Source organism: Diadema antillarum, unplaced genomic scaffold (genome assembly GCF_040938485.1).
Source record: "Diadema antillarum isolate AM-2024a unplaced genomic scaffold, OU_Dant_1.0 seq00000079_RagTag, whole genome shotgun sequence".
Lineage (NCBI taxonomy): Eukaryota > Metazoa > Echinodermata > Echinoidea > Diadematoida > Diadematidae > Diadema > Diadema antillarum.
The window spans coordinates 3,944,356-3,967,500 of record NW_027271172.1 but is presented as its reverse complement, the minus strand read 5'-3'; the positions used below and the strand labels follow the sequence as shown (position 1 = coordinate 3,967,500).

The following is a 23,145-nucleotide window of genomic DNA, read 5'->3' as shown; positions in this document are numbered from 1 at the left end:
TGGAATGAATAATCTCCAACGCTTTGCCGCAACAAAGATAGTGAAATAAATCTGGGGAAAATCGACAAAAGCAGTTTGATCAAAGCTGATGATTTCGTAGTAGTTGTTGTTGTTATTTTTAATAACGGGGACGGTTCCTTTATAAATGGCATCGCATTTGGAGAGCCAAGATTTTTTTGTTGAATTCACTCGAGACAATATTATTTTTTGTCTCGTTGTAAATTCACGAAACATGCGCAAACCTGAAGTGATGGTGAACGCAGAATCTTTCTATAACCATCTTTGTGCCACAGTAATTTCTTGCCCATGGAAATGTGGGCGAAATTTATGCACGTCTGACTCATTGGCACAAAAGAATTAAAGACATTTTGAGCTGAGTTTGAGCTGAAGGACCCACTTGCAAGTCTTCGAACTGAACGTAGAGAAGTTGGTGATTTGCTTTGACATGAAACAGAAGAGATACTTTGGCGTTTTCAGAGAGGTTTGGGTTTTTTTTTAATTGTATTTTGAGCACGAGTCTCCACAGAGAATTATTTACCAATATGAGACATCAACCATTCTCGTCATGTTCCTGGGAGCATCGGATTCTGCATTCGTGATGTCGGCTTCGCGTTCTTGAATGATCATATCTCGACAACATTCTGGAATTTGTTCATGCTGGTCATATTGTCGAGGGAGGGAAAAAGGCCTGCACAAGCCTTTTCATCACTATCGCCTGTGCTACATAAGGCTCACTTGATATCATTCATTTGCATTTCGTTCAGCCGTAGAGGGAGTATACACTTCAAAGTAGATGGATTAACTTGATACAGCATCTTGTTTTAAACACTAAAATCGTTGATGATGAGGTACATATTCTGTCTCTAAAATAGGCCTATACTGGCCGTTGTTCTCTGCCTGGTAGAAAAGGGCACATCAAATTGAAAGAGGTCATCCACCCCAAAAATAAATTAAGTTCAAAAGGAGTCTTTTTTTTTCGGAAGACATTTCTTCACCAGTCCTGATGAATTTTCAAGAGAGTTGATAATGTCATACCCTCCGAATTTTTCATGTATGCTATGCATACAATTCGGAAAGATTGCTATTTTTAGCTAATACTAGTAAAGGCATGTTATGATATCAAGATATATCAGAATTAACATTTGTTCTTTTTCATATTGGGGGGTTTCAAGGCAGGTTTTATATTCATACAGCTGAAATATGAGATTTTTGTCATTTCTGTATATGAAAGGAATAAGAAATTGTGAGATCATGACATCGTCAATTTGCTCATTTGAATACTCATAAGGACTGGTCAAGAAATGTGAAATTTAAGAATGTCATATCCTCCTTATTTCTTATCCGATTTTTGTCATTTTTGTATCGTTCTGTAGGGAATATTTCTCTCTTTCTTTTGCAGTTTATTTATTTTGGGGGTGGATTTCTTCTTTAAGTGACAAATCTCAAAGATCTTCATTCGGTTGTCTCGTTTTATCATCCCATCTGTGTAGCACTGTGCCACGCCGCGGTGTTCGGTAACGTGACGGCCATAATCCAACGCATGTACTCGCGTCGCGCCCTCTACCATACCAAACTACGCGATCTGAAAGACTTCGTGCGCTCGCACCACATTCCACCCGCCTTAAAGACCCGTATGCAGGAGTACTTCATGACATCGTGGTCAATTAACATGGGTATCGATACCACAGAGGTAGGTGAAACGATTTTTTTTTAATGATTCACATTAAAAAAAAAGAAACAATACGATTGAGCACATCATTTTATCTAATGCATAGTTGGCTCACACTTAACCCGTTGAAGATTCGTCCCGAACATACTTGGGTAAGTGCCTGTGGGAAGTGCGCGTTATAGGAAGCTCTGCTCGTCCGCAACTGGTTAAAGTGACCCACAAAAAAAAGGGGGAATAGAAGAAATGAGGTGGAGTTTTATGTGTCCTATAACAGACACGAAGATAAAAATGCAGTATATGCATCCATAACTTTGTGAAAAAGAACTTTTGAGTTGGTATATTAATATCTCTTCAATTGTGAACATTATATGATTTTATGCACCAGTATTTACACCTACACTGTTTGTATCATATAAACATATAACATTTATTTGATTCACTTTATATTTCGTGATGTATGACAATGACAAAGTGTCTTGTATGTTATGTGCATATACATTTACACACAACTTACGTGAATATATGTTTCATAAAATCATATCTATATCAATATAGTTTCACTTCTGAAAAAAAATCCCCTTTTCAGTAGATCACTCTTTTCCATCTCTATATCTATTTTTGTCACCATTGCAATGCATGCATTGTTTCTATTCATCCGTTCATGTGTTTTGTTTTAAACTTTATGATATAATATAATGCTTAAATACTTGTAACAATATGATTTATCAAATATAGTCAATGTACTTTGTATTTGTATTGCCTTTTGTTTGATGGAAATCGAGAATACAATTGAAAAAAAAAATTAATGATACGTGTCTTTGCGTGTATTTGTCATATGTAATGTTCTGATGTATGAACTTAAAGCGATCACAATATTTCGTCCATTTTGACTAGCTCTGTCTCCATCAGTTATTATGACGTCATTAATTTTATTTGTTACGTTTTAATCGGTTATCTAGATGCTGCAGACATTCCCCGAGGAGCTTCGAGCCGACATTGCTATGCACCTACACAAGGAATTTCTAGCTCTTCCTATCTTCGCTGATGCCAGCCAAGGTTGCCTCAGGTATATGAAAAAGGTGTCACTGCGAGGACAAGCGAAATAGCCTTTCGACAAGGCCTTGTTACTGAGACTTCTACCTTAACCCTATACGCTACGTAACGAATTTACTCAAGGCTATGTCTTGCACATAGAGATAACCGAAAAGTTGAGCCGGTTAGTGGCGTCAAAACCATAGAAGTAGAACATAGTGGAAGACGGGCCCGCACAAACAAAATGGCACCACCGACAGCCATGCTATTTCAGTCCCAGCGCATATCTCTCATTGTTTATTGGCAGTCAGTCTATGTTGATGGAGATGTTTTGAATTTGATAACCAGAGAACAATAGAAAAAGGCGGACTTTCAGGCACGCGCTGAGACGACAAGGATTTTTGTGTATTAAAAGGTCAATACTGGCATTATCCCGGCCAAATGTGGATATCAATTGATGAGCTTCATCCTTATCATGATGATGATGATGATCATTATTATTATTTGTTATTATATTTTCACTACTATTGCTATCATCATCCTCATTATCATAATCACTATTGTTATCATTATTTTATTATCATTCTCATTACGGTTATCATCACTGGACGCCTCTCCACGCTTAAAATAAGTATTCACCTGGTGTTCACGATTACTGCAAGCAACTCCAGATCTTCTATTAAAAATCGCATTGACGGTCTGCCGCAGTACTACCACAGCTATAATACCATGATAGTTGTCATTATGCTTGTTATTTTCATCATCATCATCATCATCATCATCATCACTATCACTACCATCATCATTATTTTCATTATCATCATTGATATCACTAACACCGTTATCATCCCATATTCTTTGGGTCTACTTGTGTTCGTCTAGCTTCAATACTGTAATCACTGTTACAGCACTCTTTCTTCATTTTCTTTCTCCCTTGCTGATGTCATTGCAATACTCACAGATCGCTGTCGCTGCGGATAAAGACGAGTTTCTGCGCGCCAGGCGAATACATTGTGCACCAGGGAGACGCCCTCAACGTCATCTACTTCTTGCTAAACGGGTCTATGGAGATCCTGAGACACGGCATGGTGGTCGCCATTTTGGGTAAAAGCCTTTGTATTGACGTAGCTTCTCGGGTTTTCATTGCTGATTGACAAATTGCCCTACATCATCCGTACATCGACGTAAATAAGCACTGAATTAATCACGTTCATCAGTGTTTGGTAGCAGAAGATACAATAAAAATCATGGGCATATTTATACGTGGGCATGATTCGAACCGACAACCTCCTGATCAGGACAGGCGTCTTACCCACTAGACCATCGAACTTCCGCAGGACAGTCAGTGTGGTTCTGATCCTTATAACATGCCGCGGGTAGGGCCTACTTCGTATAATATTATATTCAAATCCATGAAATTCTTGCGTCAAGGTGTTTTTTTTTTTCCTGAATAATGGATAATGGATTATAGTTGCATTTGATGAGACGCTTGTCCTGTGGTCAGGAGGTCGTAGGTTCGAATCCTGCTAGAGTATGCATGTCCATGATTTTTTTTTTTTTTTTTTTGGTGGTGGTCATTAACTTCTAGCCTAGTGTTTGCTTGTCTGCTTCAGTTGTGTTTTTGCATTCATGAAGGCGTCCATCCTTTACAATCTTGAAGACAGTTTAACTCCGTGGTTTAGTATTGTGATTCGTAGGCCCTGAAGTGCGTTCTCTATAATCTCTAACGGGATAATATTTGTGAACATCGGGTGAAAAAATTGGACTCAAGCGAAATCTTGTAAGAGGAGTGTCCCATCTGGGCATTTCATCCTCATAATGGTTGTGTTCTTGGATTGTCGCACATTAAGCACTTTGCAAATTAAACACACTGTGTTTATATTTTGTCGAATGTAATTAGTTAATTGATCTCACCAAAATGAACTTGTATATTGTTCCTGCAAGTTTTGCCGAATAGTCATGGGCATTCTCAGACAAGACTTAAAGTTCCCAAACAAGACTTAAAGGGATGGTATAGTTTTGGTTGAGATGGGTATTCAGGTTTTAACTTTTTGCAAGATGATTAGAACCCGCTAATATGAAATACTAAAGAGCATACAGTAATTCTAAAAGAAAGTGAAGGTTTACTTGATGAAAACTGGCCGAGGCATCCAAAAACATAGCAAAATAAAATGGTCCTAATACAAGGTGGATCTCACCTTTACATTAGGACCTCATTGTGTTTGGATATCTCAGCCATTTCAAAACCGATTTTCATCAAGTAAACGTTCAATTCCTCTTAGAATTGTATGCTCTTTAGTATTTCACGTAAGTGGTTGTTAATTGTCTTGCAAAAAGTAAAAAAACCTGAATCCCTATCTTAAACGAAACTATACCATCCATTTAAACCTGGCTATCTTTCAGGGCACATCAGAGATGTAAAGCATATTGTGAAGACAGCAAATACTATGTTTGAATATCATGGAATGACTGTACATAAGATGTAAGATTTTTTTTAAAAATGTAGTATCCTATGATGTCGAGTGGTTGTGTGTCAATGCACGATTAGTCAAAAATCACCATCACTTTGAATCAAATCATAATTCTCTGACTTTTTGAAGCGCATGTCCAAAGAACTATAAGAAATATGACATGAACTTAATGGTGGTTCTACCGATTCAATCTATGTATTATGAATAATTTCTCTTATCAACTCCAGGAAAGGGCGACCTCTTCGGCTGTGACCTCTACGTCACAGATACCGTCATTCAGTCCAGTGGCGACATCCACGCTTTGACCTACTGTGACCTCCAGTCAGTGACTCGGTATGTCTTTCATTGCGGCACAGTCTAATACTTACACGACGACAAGATATCCATAGCACGCATTCTGGAACTATATTTTTCACTTGCAATGCTCAAAATTACAAACTCAAAATGACTTCACTTTTTAAAGCCACCATAGCTTAGCAGCAATCGTTGCATATTTCAACATTTTCTGTATCTCTTCTGTATCTCTTCAGAGAAATATATTCGTGAGAAAGCTATATGATGAGGAGAGGGCCTTATATTGATTAAGAGAATGTGGCTTATTGAAGCCTGAACAAATTATGCTCAGGGATCCTCCCTACCACTGCCATTGCATCCATGAGTAGTTAGCTTCTTTTGTAGTAACAGTGCTTATTGAAACGTGTTCACCATTTTTGTATTAAAAAGACAGCGGTAAGATGCTATAAAGAAACTCTTCCCCAGTAGTTTCAAGGCAGAGTATTAGTTGTTTCCAGCAGAAAGAAGCTGTATAACAGCAGCAGTAGCTCAGCAAATTCATTTTTTTTTAAGTTCACAACAGAGAAAAAGATTAACACGCAAAAAAAAAAGAACAGCACCATCTGAATGTCAGATAATCACCGAAATTATGTAATCCGTGCATATAGAAATTGTCATGTCCATGAGAGGCTGTACAATGTGTACATCATAATGTGTACATACATTTTTAGAAATGGTTCTCCTCCGGGATCGTAAAGAAGAAATAATGGATTTTGCTTTTTTTTTTTCTTATCAAAATGAATAGGTGTAATAACTTTCGTCATCTATTACCTGAGCTGTCTTTGAGAATGTAATGTCAATGCCAAGGTCAAGTCACAGCGCTAGTTATCATTTGGTATAAAACGATATCCAGTTGAATGTCTCGGGTAAGCCCCACAAAGGGAAGAAAAGAAAAAAAAACATTGTTCAATGTTCATTACATGCGTTGTTCATTCAGGCGACTTCTCAAAGCACTCGATGTTTTCTTTATTCTATAATAGTATTTCTTAAAGACACTTTGTTTCCGGTTTTTGTGTTTCTGATTCAGACACGAACTTTTAGAGGTCCTGTCAAGCTATCCAGAGTATCATAACAAATTCCAGCAAGAGATTTCACGCGACTTGACCTTTAACCTCCGTGAGGGATATGATTCAGAGGTAAGATGCGCTTGCCTTAGGATGGACATGAAGACAAAAAGCCAAAGACTCTCACCATTCCCATTCTATTTTTTTTTCAGTCATCGTTGCATTAATGGCGGCGCAATTCCATTCACGCATGCGACGCTGAGCTGTTGCCTTCTAATTTAAACTTTCATCAAATCGTTCATACGTATGGTACCATATCAACCGCTCTACAGTGATATGTTTCAGGTACTGTTCCATTCTTGTTTTTTAGAGGTGCGATGGATAATTCAGTTCAGTTATCCTCAGTACCCGTTAGGTTTGTAGAAGAGAAATGTCAATTTCATAATTGGTCCTCTTTGTTCGGTCATATTCAAGAGTTCTAGACTGCCAGATGTATCTATTTAGATTAAAAAATGACACTCTATCAATAAACGACGCAAAAGACATGAAAGAGGACGCAAACTTTATTTTTGGGAGAAAATACTTTTTGCCATTTGATTATCGAACTCATTCTTCCGTGCAAAGGCGATATTCCAAGTACATGGTAGGTCCGTTTCATCTATAATGAAAATAATGGTAAACTCATGCAGATAGATAAAAAAAAATAAAATTGAGTGAAGTGTAATTTTATTATCATATTTTGAGGCAAAAAAATAAAAAACAAAGTCCATATGCTAACACACCAATTACGATAGACGAATGCAAAATCAATTATGTGCAGTACACAGATTAGATATTAAACCAAAAGCTAGATCAATTAATTTCATTCAATTTGTATTATAATTCAGTTATCCAACTAAATTAATTCATTTTCAATTTACAAATTAGGATCAAACCCAGTCATTTTTTTCATCAGTATATCAGTGCTTACTTGTGAAAAAAAAACCGATTATCATTCCGTTTTGTAAAGAGAAAATATTCCTTTTTCTTGCTAATATCTTTCTGCTACCATACTGCACGATTTTTTTTTGATCCCGAATCCTAACCTTGAGCATTCACTCAAATTCCATCGCTACCCAATATTTATCGTCAGCCAATCATTCACGTACGACTGTGTGCATTAACTACCTTTTGCATTCGATTTGAGGTCGAAGGTTACCACCACGACAACCATCTGTAGTACCTGTGTGATTCAATTCAATTTCTGCCAGATTTGAATCTGCCCCCATAAACGCATTTTATGCAGGATTTAAGTTCTTATTCTGACAGAGCTATCGGAAATTTAAATATCTGCTTGGTTTCAATGCTTTACCTGGTCGTAATAAATGACGGTCATGAGATTGTCTTTTCCGTCATTTAAAGGCCTACTGCCATAAGAAATAACTCTGAAAATATCTTCATTTTGTTCCAGCCAAACAGCTCCTAAATGCTGCTGAGGGCTTTTACAGTTTCACACATCTTGCTATTGTTAGAAATTCTATTAAAAAATGTAAAATGTATTGACGTTGTGCGTGTAAATGACACCGTCAGATTCAATTTTGCGTTAACAGGAGTAAGTGTTCGATATTGCAAATGAAGTCAAAAGGAAGAATATCATTGAATTCAACTATTACAGGTGATTTACCTTCCACGATCGTTCTGCAGAACTACAATAAAACTCACCCCAAGGATGTTTTACCGCCGTTGAAATGAAGAGGCAGATATATCCATATTATGATGCCATTCTGCTCTTATTGGTGATAATAATCCCCAGCAATAATTAACACTTCGCATGACCAAACAAAAAAAAAAGTTATTGATCTTGCGGCTGTTTGAAATACGTCGATATTTCGCATTCGATTTCCGAGGAAACTTCGGAACTGGCATGGAATGGACCATCTCTAGTTTGACATCATATTTCATCATCATGCAAAATGATGTGACAATTGCTCCTGGAGGGACGGCTTTTGAATGCGATTTTAAAACTGTTTTGTTGTATTCCTTACAAAGATAGGAAATGCAAATGTCGTAATAATGCGGTTGATCGTAGGTTTAGTGTCCACTGCTTGAGGCAAAGGATTCTTGGGTGTAACTTCAGGAACATTTTTGCTTCCTACGATGATCAATGAATTAAAACTGTTCTTCACAGTTGCCTGTTAAGGTTACAAATGTGTATCAACGTGTCTTGTTTTCTTTCTCTTTCCATCAACTTTTTTTTCTCTCTCTCCTCTCTTTTTTCTCTCTCTTTCTCCTTCCTTTTTTTGCTCTCTCTATGTATGAAACTTATTAATAATACTGTGCAAACCCCAGGCAAAGCTCACTTTTGAATCATCTTCTTAAGATACGATGAGCAAAACAATACTCTCGTGTTTTCATTTACTTTTATATGACAATCAAAGAGTCGCAACAATACTTTTTTCCTCCCCTATAGCTCTTTCACAACTTGTCAAGCGACCTCAAATCATGTTTCATTTCTCAGCCATTTCTGTTTTCCTTTATAAGCATTACTTCCATTCTATGATCACGCTTTCTTGCATTGACTACAATCCTTAACCAGTTGCCTTCAGTGACAAGGGAACAAAATCCCCGAAAGCTCCTATGGTGTAAACCATAGTGGGCGTGGTCACCTCCCAAAGGCCACGCTCATTAAGAGGAAGCCTGGATGAAAATGCAGGTTTCACCGATATTCGTTTCTATGGGGGCGAGTATCTACCTATGGTGGAAAACAAAAACCAAGAGAGGCCATGTTTCTTTCGGGCCACTTTAAACCAATATATGGTTTACATTTCTCATTTCTTTTCATTTTCAAAGACGTCAAACTATATCATGTACTTATAGTCCCAAATGGAGCAGACAAAAATGGAAAAGATATTTGAAAGCAATAAATCAGGAATCGACGATTTCGAGAGACAAAAACAAACAAACAAACAAACACACAGACATACACACAAAGGAACGAGAGAAGATTATGTAAAGCATCTCATGTTTAGTATGGCACCACCTCTATTGCTCACCTTCTTTCAGCAATTTTGGAGCTCCACTCAAAATCCGCCTGACTTGGATTACCCAGCCGAAAAAGCACAGAAAATGAAGAAGTTCCTCCGACGGTGGAGAAAAAGAGCAAGAGTGAGTGTTCCCATATCACTAGAGCCAAAATGCCTGCCGTACCAGCCAGCATAGACTAGTGCATCTGATTTTTTTTATATATATTTTTTTACCTCCTGATTATTATCAGTTCTATATATCTTCATACCTTTTTTGTATGTATATAAATTTATATAAACATATTCATATTTTTTCAGAATTTTATTTCTTTTATTGGAACCTTTACATTCATATTATATACTTTCCAATCCCCGAACGTTTTTTTTTTTTTTTTGCAATGGTTTTGATACAGAAAATATAGATACTTTTATATAGTTGATTTATTTTTTTTTCTTTTGATTTCCAATACATTTTTTTTTCCAGTAAACTTGCGTCAGTTCGAGTAAGCACACCTGGCCAGTAGGCTTGCCCGCCGGTAACTGACGCAACGTAGAGTGTATTAGTTCTTCCCTGCCCGCTCTGTCAGTTTGTAACGAGCATGAACACCTTTTTTTTTCTCTTGTTCCTTTTTTTGGCCTGGGGATTAAATATAGAGAAACTGAAGACACAAAAATCTTGGCTGGGCTCGAGAAAATTATGGCTGTAGTGAGTGAACAGGGTAAAAGGCACCGAGGTTGTAACGAGAGAGAGAGAGCAAAGGTAGCACTGCGCCTCTTGATTTCGAAAAACCTCAACCGAATGCAATCTGCATGCGAACAATTCTCACCTCACTCAAACCATAGTCTTTTTTTTTTCTTTTTTTTTTCCTTTGGTCACTTCCCACGTTTCAACGCCACAAACCACCTGCACATGGACGTTCGCACCAAATGATTCGAGCATTGAATAGACTGCACATCTCTCTTTTCTGTTGTTGATATTAGTTCTTGAACGTGTCTCGCGTAGATATGATTTCCGGTGATGATGTCAATGTTGGTTTCTTATCTATATAACTGTGTTTTTAATGTGCATAGAATGTTTGAATTATTGTGTTTTACGTGGAACAAAACGGAAACGTCGTGGATTTGGCTTTTCCCTCCTTTGTTCTTCCAATGTGAATCTTTCTTCATTCTCCATTTCAAAGACAGCCAGCAGGTGACGATCTCCGGATGACGATCATGACTCGACATTATTTTTCTCCACAGCCGTGCGGAGACGTCACTCTATCGAAAGATGGTAATCATTGTTTGTCATTAAGTAATATTACGCAGAATAAAATACGGAGTTTGTTTCACCGTCTTTCATTCTGTCCCCCGTTCCTCCATCGACTCATCGCGTCATTCCGCCGACTCTCCGGCAGGCCGAAGAGAAATACTCGTACTGCGAGACGAACAACAGCGGGCGCAACACGCGGCTGACGTCGATCTCGGAGGTTCGCGACGAGGAGGAGGTCGGCACGTCGAAGCAGATGAAAGATTCGTCCACGGACACGGGGGAGGACAATATGGAGAACAGACATATGCTCCTGGAAGTCAGCAACTCAGTCGCAACATCAGTACCACCTGATCTAAGTCCAAGGTATAGATACGCTCATGTTTAGATAATGATCCCACGAAAATGAGGGAATTACTAACAAAAGGGTCAACTCAGCAACCGAATTGATTAATTGATTAATTGATTGATTAATTGATTCATTAATTAATTAATTCATTCATTCATTCATTCATTCATTCATTCATTCATTCATTCATTCATTCATTCATTCTTCATTCATGTATTCATTCATTCATTCATCTATTAATGCATCATTCTTTCTTTCATTTTTTTGATTCATTCATTCATCCATTCATTCATTTATTCATTCATTCATTCATTCATTCATTCATTCATTTCCATCAAACTAAAAATATCAATATGCATTTTCAGGGCGGGAATTGAAAATTGATCAATCAAGATGTCTGATTTTCGTGATTTCATCCTCCGAACATACGCATCTTTTATTCCTTTCACTTACATGTTCTTCTCTAAAGTGCACGATATTTCTGCCTAGCATAACTTGTGTTGCCGAGCTTCGTGCAACAGCAAGTCTTCATTTTGTTACAATAGTATGACATATCACGAATTGTCGCAGCATGACGCTCACGTTATAATTGCATTATATCTATGTGCTGGAAGTGTGATTACTTTAACGATATCATGCAAGTGTTTGGTTTCTTCTTCGCTTATTAAGCTTATCCTTCAACTGTCGTTATTAATCATTATCTTGTTTTTGTCAGTACTTATCACAAGTAAACGATTTCCGCTTCGCCAATGATTCAACGGAAATTGTTTTCAAACGAGCTTGCTTTTATGAAGGCCTCATCAATTTGCATACGTGTAATTACTTCCTCCTTTACCCCGAAAGTCCCTTGTCAAAGACCATTATAATTTTGCCAATTTACAAATTTATATTCTACTCAAGTTTATGCCATTTTATCGTATCTATTATTTTGATGTGTCTCTACCTCAGAATATTAAAAAGATGACATTTTTGAAAGTCATAAAAGATTAACCTACTAACCTATGCAAGTGAAGAAAAATGTTAGCATTCCCAGGTTGTTAAACTCGCTAAATGACGTGGAGGTTATGAGTAGACTCATCCAAATGGCACACGCGCCAAAGAAAACTTACCAACGCACCAGCCGCGCGCCACGGTTCAGCTTTAGTGGTGATATTAATGTTATGTCTCCCTTTATCTGCCATCGTTTTTGGCATCATCCACAGGATCGTCGATGGAGTGGAAGATGAGGGCAGCCAGTTCAAGCGGCACAGTTTCGACTTTCCGGCTAGCCGCAGCACGGTCCATCCGTCGGCGACACGACATCGGAGCCTGACGCTGGCCCCACGCCAACCTCTTGTTGGTGAGAGCCGCATGAGACAAAGCTACACGGCTCCTCAGCTGTCGAACGGTACGACATCAAAGAGGGCGCCCTATATATTCATACAGATAGATAGATAGATAAATAGATAGATAGATAGATAGATAGATAGATAGATAGATAGATAGATAGATAGATAGATAGATAGATAGATAGATAAGAACAATGTATCAGACAGGCAAATAGACTGGCGCAGATGGATCGAAAGTGCATAAAATTGGCTTGTGTACGTGTGGGTGTCTTTTTGTGTTTATGTGTATTCATAGTATCTCTCATTATGGTTCCTCCTATGTTATGATGGTGTTCCCAAAGAAATCAGCAATTCTACATTCCGGCAGAAGTTCGATGCAGTTTGTAACGTTTTTCTCCACTATTCTACCTCTTTCAATTCCCCTTTTCACTTTCTTTCTTGCACCGACTCTCCATCTCTTCATCTCTATCTGTCTATCTATCTGTCTGTCTGTCTGTCTGTCTGTCTGTCCGTCTGTTTATCTTGCCTCTCCCAATGCTGTTTTATACCTACAGATCAAACCACGAGATCGAATTCTTCCGACTCGCTGTATCAGGAGGATCTTCGACACGAATTGGAGTACACACGAAACAGTGTGGAGCGTCTCGATAAACAGGTTAGTTTATCACGTTTATCACGGGTGATCTATCACTTGGTCTACTCCCACTTTGTCTAATAGCCATTTAGTCTCAACCCACATGGTCTAATCCTGTTTCGTCTAAAACCAGTTCATATAATGACCATTTAGTCCAATTGCCACTTAGCCTCATTACCAGTTGGTCTACTCCCAGATGGGCTATGGCCACTTTGTCTAATACCCACAGTTTATTAGACAAAATGGGAAAAAGTCCAAGGAGGCAAAACTGCAATTAGACCATCTGGTCATTAGACGAAACGATAAGTAACCAAACTGGGCATTAGACCAAGTGAGAAGTAGACCAAACGGGCATTAGACCAAGTGAGAAGTAGACCAAACGGGCATTAGACCAAATTCATAGTAGACCAAGTGAGTTTAGCCATAGTGGTGTTAGACGAACTGGGAAGTAGACCATCTGACAGTATAGACCACGTGGCAATAAACCTTTATCACTTACACTACAAGAAGTAACCGAGTTTAACACCAACAGGATCCAATAAACTTGTTAACGAGGTTGCCCCTACCCCCCTTGTCTATGCTTTGGAGGACTGGGGCCGACGGGGAGCTAGGGCTGAGGTGATAGCGAACAGAAATAAGGAAGCTTGCAGAGGACTTGGCTTTTAAACTTTCGTAGGCGCCAATTTTTGGAACAAAAAGGCACTTTCTGAACAGTTTTTTTTTATCTTTGCCTGTCGCTTCCTTTTTCTGAAGAAGGAAGCCAAGGAGTTTCGACGAGGTTCCTTTTCTCCTCCTCGCCCTTCAAATTGTCCTTTCGTCCTTTATCCTGTTCCTACTATAGAGTGATGAGTTTCTTTTGGTTGTGAAGATAGGATATTAGCTCTAATTCAGCGACTGCTGGGTCTTTTTCCCTCGTATTCTGCAGGTATCGAACCTAAGTCGAGACGTATCACACTTAAGCCAGGATTTGCGCGCCGTTGTGAAACTCCTCCAAGTCATTTCTCCTCTCGCCTCGTCTGCTGCACAGCAGGGAACGAACGTGGCGGGGGCCAGTGCGTCCAGCGTGAACGGCCCAGCCACGCTAGGTCTTCCACCGCCCCCGCCCCCGCCGACCACGCCCTGCGTGATGACGGTCAAGATCGGCCAGGGCGGCGAGGAGGACATCATTCACGTGCAGCGACAAGACGGCGTGCTGGAGACGAGCTTAGGAGGCGGCATGCCTGAGCTCCCCGAGGGTGCCATGGGACCCACCGTAGCAGCTCTGACTTCGGCCGCGATGGCTTCTGCTAGCAGCAACAGCGCCAGCGCGAGCTCAACTCTCGAGCGGCCATCACGCCGGGGTAGTGGTGGGGGCGCAGCAGGGGGGAGTACCGATAAGGACGACGCCAGTTCCTCAGCAGCCAGCGTGCGACAAACTTCTCTTGTGCTATTCCACGGTCCTGATGGCAACATGGTGGAATCGATCAGCATGGAGCGGCTCGATTATGACTCGGAAAATGGGACAGATTTATGAAGGATCGAACAATCGACGATTAGTCAATCTCAATCATTCCTCATTAGTCAGTTATTGTATCATATAGATGTGACTATGTCTGCATCATGTTTGCTCATTTTTATTCCTTCGTTATCCACCCCAAACCTGCTGTTTTTGAAGATAAGTTAACATATCGTTTTTAGACCTGAAGCCTGTTATCTCACATTATAATGATCGTTAGATTCATGGACTTGATGGGTAAAGCATCAGAAATGTATTCTTATGAGAGAAATTTCATTTTGCATAAAGCAAGAACAGGATTCCATACGGTGAGATTTAAGCCGTTGATATTGTTTGCAGTTAAAACAAGGAGTAAACATGAATTATAGGATATCAGGGAATCGTCAAATGTGGCAAATTTTAGGGAGCTTTAGATTTTCGGGACGCGGACGTTCAGAGGGAAAACCGTTCTGCGCATGCGCTAAATCGCTTATCAAAATCGATTTTGCGCCGTCTGAGTTTTCACGACGTGTTGTGGGCCATTTTAGCGTCCTCTCAAATTCACGACGCAGAGAGCTACTTGATGCAATGTTCATATGGAGGCGCCATTTCACTTTGCATAGCTTGCGTCTTCGCGAAACCCGCAGCTTAACCTTGCAACAAGATACAAGGAGGGAGGAGAACGGGGAACGCAATCGTCGTCTTAACGTTCTCGTCGCAAATCTAAAGCTCCCTAATGAAAGACCCGGTAGCCCTGGACATCACGGGGTAAGAAGGCTGACGCGGTTCGAGTATACTTTTCTCGAGAATTCCCATAACGATTTATGTACAGTTTTATCACTGATATCTGTGTAAGTACACGCACAGCCGAAGAACCTCGGCTGGAGACGACAGTTACCGTTGAGCGTGTATTTCGGTGCACGTATTCGCTGACCAGCGCTATTCGTGGTTTTCGAATGAATCCCGGTGTGCAGCGAATGAATTGGATGAGCCAACCCATGAATTCCCACGCTGTCTAGGTCTTTAACATGTTTAACAACTACTGAGTATCTGCGCAACACCCCATTCTCCACTATCCATTTCCACCAAAAAAAAAAAAATCAAAATCTCGACCTTGAGGAGATTTACTTCCTCCGCCTCGAGAGCTCAACCTATTATGAAGTTCTTGATGTGTTTTCAACAAAGTCTTAGATGAAAGTGGTAATTTTTTATATAATAATATTGGTGACACTTCAAGCTAAAATCGAATGCCTTCTAATACGTACGACATATAGGCACCATGAAGTGCAAATTATCATCTCATATAAAACATGTCCACATAATGCGAAATGCCCGATAACTTACATATTCAAATGTTATGCTTACCTCAGTGACAGATATTTTGCCTGAGCTTGTTCGAGCTTTTTCTGAATTTTTTTTCGACATAGCAACAACTAATGCATACAAAGTGTATTTCAAATATGGAAATGCATTGAGTATACGTACAAGCCTATTCGGTTTTAAAACACTGTAACTTATGTCGGCAATTACTGGGTGGCTTCAAGAATAAAAGAGAAGATGATTCAATGGGTTATGCAATGAGTCAGGTGCATTACTATGTCAGTGCATTATTAATCAACTGTTGCTCGGCATACTGAAGCCCCCCCCCCCCCCCCCCCCCCCTGCTATAACTGAAATAGACATTAATTTGAATGTATACTAGAAAACTGACCTTAAATACGTGGCGTATGGAGTGGTGGAAGATTTAACGGCTTGCCACTTATTCTTTCTTGAGTATGTATGTGGCCGCGAAAAGGGCCTACCCACTCCCGACGTTTCGGTAAGCATGTTATTACCGTTTTCAAGAGAATAAAATGGCAAGAACATACTTAGGAAATACGTGGTGCACCGTTGAGCCTTCTTTCACTCAACGTTCTAACGCCAAGGAAACCTTCAAAGATTTCCAATGACGTATTCATTTTTGGATTTGTCGACTGATATTCCAAGTGTCATACTTTTCTCTAAATTCCCCAGTGTCATCTAGATGTTCATTTATTTGTTACTTTTGTTTTATTCCCTACGCTTTGGAGAGTTCATGAGTCCCGGGTGTTTGAGTCAGGCACTTCTTCAGTCCAGTAAAACCGCCGTGGGATGTTGGATTGAATGGGGGTTTTCCCTAGATTTCAGCGCATGCGCTCATGCTGTCCAATATGCGAACTTTTATCAATCTGCCTCGCCTTCCTGCCGATGGGCTAATAATGTTGCTACAATGTATTAATCAGCAAATATATTTTAGGCCACTACCCGAGGTTCCACACTCAGCGAAACTTCTTCTTTTTAGTCAAATACCCCTTAAGCAACTGTCTCTGGATAACAGGAAAGGGGGAAAGACTTTTGGTTCATATTTGCGTTTAAGAAAAAGAAGAAGAAGAATATGCTCTGATGGGTTCGCCTCAAAACCGTCAAGGTAACTCATTGCAGGATCACCGTCGCTTATATCGGAGAACATTTAATTTCGTTCATCCATCTTTATTTTAATCTGCTCTTTCTTAAAGCTTAGTTTGAGAGAAGCTCTCGTAAATACTTCGAATACTCGGAGCGTTGTTGTGGTCAATCATTTTCAGCCAATACTTTAGACAATATTCTGCGGTCTTGCGTTTCTGTGGCAAGCTTCTCGTTCTAGTGGTTTGGCAGATTAATCATTAGCAGAAGAAAATTGGCACTAGAAGCCAAAACACACACACACACACACACACACACACACACACACATAAACACAAAGAAATACAGATCACAAGCTTTCTGTGAAAGCGTTGCATTTTACGCGCAAAGACGCGTCGAAACGATTCGAAAATATCCAGCGTTCAACGAACGTTGTATGCGCGTATGGAGACGATTTGTTACAGATAATATAAGCACTAAGTGGTTAGAATATTACGTAAAAATACACCGATGGCTTTTGTCTTCGTTGTATTGCATTGCGTTGACCATTCGTGATAATCTACGCTCGTGCACTTACGACATGTACGACGTGAGTTGTTGCAGGTCAAAGATGAGGGGAATCAATTGTTTTTACCATTTTGGTTAAAGAGTAAACTTTTGCACCAGTTTTTCTATTGCTGTTTTCTACACCTGAGTTAGCTGAATAGTTATTTTGTAATATTGTCATCATTAAGTGATGTCTTGTGCGATATAATCATTATCGGTAATTTTGCAGTCAATGTGTATATGATTTATCAGTGACTCGAGATAGAAAAAGTTGAACGTGTGTTTGTCTCGCACTGATCGGTGATGTGGGGAAAACCTGATTGGTTTGATGGATTCCATCTTGAAGGCAACAATGTTGTTCAAAGTGCCAAAAACTCTTCATTTCACTTAGTATGCCACCTTAACGATTCTGACGTACAGCGTTTCGCTTATAAATCACCTTAGATCTATCATCATGTGTCATGATACTCTTTCTCTGCTTTGCCTGTACACATCGACATTAATCAGTGGGGACTTCAAAGGAAGGGGAAATCAATGTTACTTCTTCTAGGTCGTGGACATCAAATCATTCCCCTCACCTTACTCTTAATGGGACCCGAGTCATTACTGGTTAACATACTTGGTAACTTTTATGCATATTAAACTCTTAGTTGACTATTTCGATGCATAATGTTTGTTTACATTCATAACCATGGTAACAGTCAAAGCCAGGTGAAATAGATTTATATTTGCAGCTGCATTCCAGACCTGATCCATTCGTCAATGGAAGGCGGCTGGGCACCACACCATGCAACCGCTCAGAGTTACTACGTGCGGGTCATGCAAGCCGCGGGTAAAGTAAGAGCTCTACATTGGGAGTGAGCAAAGGCTATTATGTCGTGAAGGGACCACTTACAATTAAAGCTGTGAATGCAGTTGCGAACGTGTAACATCGTGAAAATCTGGAGTGTATATAGGACCGACGGGCATAGCGTGTATGACCAGAACAACAGAATTTGCATTAACTTGGATTTTCGTGTTTTGCTTTGTTTTTCCTTTTGATGAATGTTCCTTTGATACGATACATATATGTAACCAAAGCGTAGCACATTATTGCCATCTGTCCCACATATGGACCGATCCGGCTAGACAAAACACCCGCCATTAATTGCGGTGTCCCGCCGGTTGCGCACGAGTATGATGCTGAATGCATGATATAACTATTGCGGCGGGCGCCAGCCGGGCGCTATTTATACCATACATTCTCATGATATGCACGCGCGCATGTGACACAAAAGTCTGGAGACTTATTTCGCAGGAACAGAGATTACTTAATCTCCTTAATCCTTATTGTGTCACCATGACCTCCCTGTTGCACCTTAAATTAATCGCTACACCTGAGTAGGCTTGCCAAATGTACAAATGTCAAGTTTGGAGGAATTAATGATTGATCAGACAACAAAGCGGCATCTCACTAGAAATGACGGAAATGGTTGGAATTCATGTGACATCGCGAAATATTTGATACAAGAAATGGTATTGATTTCTTATGACTTTTGTACCCATTCTTATTTCGGTCCGTTCTCTATCCTACTTGAAGTTCACGGCAATTGTAAAGCTGCCGTGTTGTCGAGAGACGAGTAAGCTCTACAACCCAAACACGTAAACGCGGTAAAATACAAGGTTCTGTGTATTAATATTTAAGCGTCCAGAGCGGGTTTAAAGAGAGACTTGCGACACCGGAAGTTCGCGCTGATTGGTCAATCCCTCAAAATAGTTCCCCCCCGATCGTTTGAAGTTTGAAGTTTGAAATTTGATTTATTGCTCAACGACCCTCATGGGGTATGGGAGTACAATGTCAATTGAAAATGCACAAAATAGAAAATTTTCAAATAAGAATTAACATATATGCATGTATAATACAAATATATACAAGATATCAACATACTTTTCAAATACAATTTGCATAAAAGTGTGTTATATTATACAAATGTAAATCTATCACATTAATTACGAACAATGCAGGCACTGCCTGATGCAAATAATCACACAAAGGGTATATAACATAAACTAAATCAAATGAAATGATAAAGTACAGTAATTAACAAAAAAGGACATTATAACCTTACAAAACCTCGAAGTGTTTGACAAAGTCTTTTTCTTAGTGGAATTGAACAATTGATCATATTTAAATGTGTTAGGATACTATCTATAATACTTTTCGAGAAATCTTTTACCTTCTGTCTTAAAGAAGGGACATACAAACAAATAATGATGTCGATGTCGATAAGACCTTGGAAAACCGCGTACACCATTAATGACGCAAACAATTCACATAATTATTGTTATTTTGCTCCGTGGCTCGCGCTAAGTAGAGTTACGCATGGGTTCTACGCAAGGGTTCAGAATAGTTCCCCCTAGTCGTCATAAGAACAATAAAGACCAATAGCCCGGGATTTTGAATTACAACAACAAATGCAAAGGAGTGGGACTACATAATATTTTCGTCCTTATATTTTGCGTTCGCCCATCAACATCATCCAGGAACGTCAAAACCACTTTGAAAATATTCCATCCTTACCGGTTGTTTGCATCCGTTTCCTTGCCTTCGACAGCAAATACTCCTTTCTCTACTTCATTGATTTTACATGATTGCCGTAAAAACAGGACATTTTTCTCAACGAGTCACACTCCCGTTGCAAGCAATTGGTATCTCACACTGCCGCTGAGTCCGTGTATGGTACTGCGCGCCGATGTGAAAACCCTGTAGAAATAATTCGTCGAAGTATTGACGTGAAACCCGCTCTGAAAGCGTCGGATTAGAGCTCTCTACGGCGCGGCGGTTAAATGTTCAAATCCACGCCCATCGGGTCGAGAACCAAATCCGCCTCAGGATGTATCTAAAACATATTATGCATCTTCCTTTGTCTGAGGATTGCCTAACATAGCAGCAACGATTATATGCAAAAGGAAAAAAGTAATGGAAAATAGATAAGAAGAAAGGATTCCATGTCATAAATTAGCTGATAAACTTGATCGTATTTGGTTTGACTGCATACATGTGTGAAATGAAACCGCGGTTACTGTTTTGTAGACCTTTACACTCTCAATATTATGCACTTGCTGTCCGCTAGCAAGAAATTGTTCACAAAACCAAAATAGGTCCATCTATTTACTAGTACATTTTCTGATACTGAAATCGAGTGAATTGTAGATCACAGATATATCCAGTACAGTGTAACTTCCAAAGACAGTAGCACCTAAACACTGCTGACTATAGCCTTTATTTCTCCGTGCTAACAGCAATTTAATTGGGCTTTCAAGGTCTGTTTCAGCCGAAGCCGCTTGGAAAGAAAAACGAAATATCCCATTTCGTGATGAGTGTGCATGACAATTAGTGCCTATAGGCATCCATTTAAATTATAGCTTTTCGCTTTCGCCAGCTTATCTTTAATAGCATAATTTGATCATTATAATTACATTGCCATTCTTGTGGGGTTTTTACAAAGAATTTAAGTCGAACTTAACCTGTAAATCAGCTTACATTTTTGTTACGCCACGATGTGTGTGTCTTCAACGGTGTACTTACATACAAATGAAAATAATTTTTTTGGAAATTCAATAACAAAAAAAGTACTGAGAACTTGGCTAGGGATTTTTCTTTTTGTAAATACCAGTAACGATTTGAAGTTGATTCTGAAAGGCTAAGAAACTGAAACCTTGATTTTATGTCGATCTTAAGTTTAACGATCGACGTAAATTCTTTGTGAAACACTGTTGGCCCGAAAATGTGTCATTTCCAGCTTTGACCATCGATATTATTGAATTGACAACATTTCGTCATGAGTGGTAGATGATTGTTATGATGATAAGATGAAAGACGAGAGGAAAAGAGGAAAAAGGATTAGGAGTGTTTGTTTCATATCCGTGACAGAAAGACAGAAAGTCAATTTGAAGAGTTTGTACTGTACTTCTAGCACAGTTCGGCTTCTAGTGTTTGTTTCTTTAATTTTGTAATTGCGCAATTGTTATATACCTCGATTGATATTCGCGCAGCCATGTCAGCTTGTATAAGTTTTATGTCTTTGTTATACAATGTATTTACCATTTTTACACTGACTCATTACTCCTTCTTGAGAGGAATGATCTCTTGGCAAGACAGTGAGGCCAAAATCTCATCGTTGTCCAGCACAAAAAAAGAAAGAAACAAAAATGTTAGGTGCTTCGGCTGATTGTAGTTGTAGACAAAACAGTATTTTTATCTTTTGATTGTCAGTAGTGAGTTTAAAGAGGGAAAGCCACATTGATAACTAGCTTGTGTGAATGGAAGCCGAAAGAGGGAAGGAACAAGATTGTGAAAGTTTGATCAGATTCTGCTGAAAACTAAGTAAATCATTATATTCTGAAATCGTGATTAGTCAAGCACAAATAGGCAACTCCGTGATGTAGCATGTGAGCTCACCTTCCATTCGCATTTAGCCTGTTGCAAAGGCAGCTCGCAATGGACTCGCACACAGCTCGCAGTGGGCTCGCACGCACGCAGCGATCTGATCTCGCAGCTGCTCGCCTCTCGCGCGCTATGTGAGCGAGTCCACTGTCTGTGTAATGTCCTCATATTACTGTGAGCTGCCTTTGCAAACGGCTAATTAGCTCTCTGCATTGAATTCCATAAAATCTCTCCCTTTTTGTGTGTCATTGACAGATGACGGACATGCGGGGTTGTATAGAAGTGTATTTACAATTTTTTTTTTTAAATTAACGGCAGATGTAAGATTGGACAATTTACTGGATGGGAAAATAAAAATTCCTTATCTTGTAGTACAGAGCATAATAATGGGGGTGAGCTTGTTTGTGACATCAAAGAATTGCCCATTTGCGTTTGATTGATCACAACGTCAAGAGAATCATAACTTTTAAAAAAAGTTTTTACTAGAATTTGCTCGAGCTTTCACTGGCTTTTCTTCGGGCTTTTTTTTTTCACTCAAACTATTTTCTCCTGGTGGATATCCATCTTTAAGATCTGTGACGCTCATGTTTTTGACCCGCCTCCTCCACGGTTGGACGATGGGACCAGGTGTCCCGCGCATGTGCAGAACAACATTCTTTGCCTATAATAGCTGCGTCGTTGGATTGGCGTCGCAGATCTGAAACTCGTTATCAATACGAGGACGTTTCCTGTACAAGAATGGACGTAGACAAGTCTTTAAAGATTCAAGCCACAATGAGACTTGTTGTAATTAGATGTAGATAATTTTGTTTCTCAAAACTTCCAGAAAAAACAGTATTTATTTCTTTGCTTCAACTTTGTTGTAGCATACATTTAGCGTGCGTTTATCTATCTTTCTCAAAGATTGTACTCATATACTGTACGAAGGTGATGCGACAGTAAAGTATGCATTATGTATATACCAAATATGGACAGAGAAAAAAAGATATTGCATGTAAAAAGGCTGAAACTATTATGTACAGTAATGCTTGTATTGCCTATTTGTACATGTATAGTATTGGGATAATAAAAAGGCGTATGCTGTTTCCGTAATGCTTTTCTTCTTGGACTTGTGAAATGGTGTCTAAAAGTGTAACCCTTGACCATTTTCAAGGAGAATTTGCTCTGAAGAGTAAAGATTGAAAAGCGTACTGGTAACACATGATAC

The 23,145-nt window shown here is 39.3% G+C and overlaps 1 protein-coding gene across 1 annotated transcript in view; it reads left to right on the top strand.

The window, feature by feature from the left end:
* The window catches only part of LOC139726156 (voltage-gated delayed rectifier potassium channel KCNH8-like), a 193,822-nt gene extending 177,716 nt beyond the window's left edge, over positions 1-16,106 (top strand). Inside the window, exons 11-19 of the mRNA XM_071637236.1 lie at positions 1,491-1,690; positions 2,629-2,735; positions 3,663-3,805; positions 5,400-5,505; positions 6,533-6,641; positions 10,918-11,126; positions 12,312-12,496; positions 12,992-13,092; positions 13,997-16,106. Coding sequence (XP_071493337.1) covers positions 1,491-1,690; positions 2,629-2,735; positions 3,663-3,805; positions 5,400-5,505; positions 6,533-6,641; positions 10,918-11,126; positions 12,312-12,496; positions 12,992-13,092; positions 13,997-14,584 — 1,748 coding nt within the window. The 3' untranslated portion in view covers positions 14,585-16,106. The remainder of the gene's footprint in view (positions 1-1,490; positions 1,691-2,628; positions 2,736-3,662; positions 3,806-5,399; positions 5,506-6,532; positions 6,642-10,917; positions 11,127-12,311; positions 12,497-12,991; positions 13,093-13,996) is intronic.
* Positions 16,107-23,145: the final 7,039 nt, after the last annotated feature.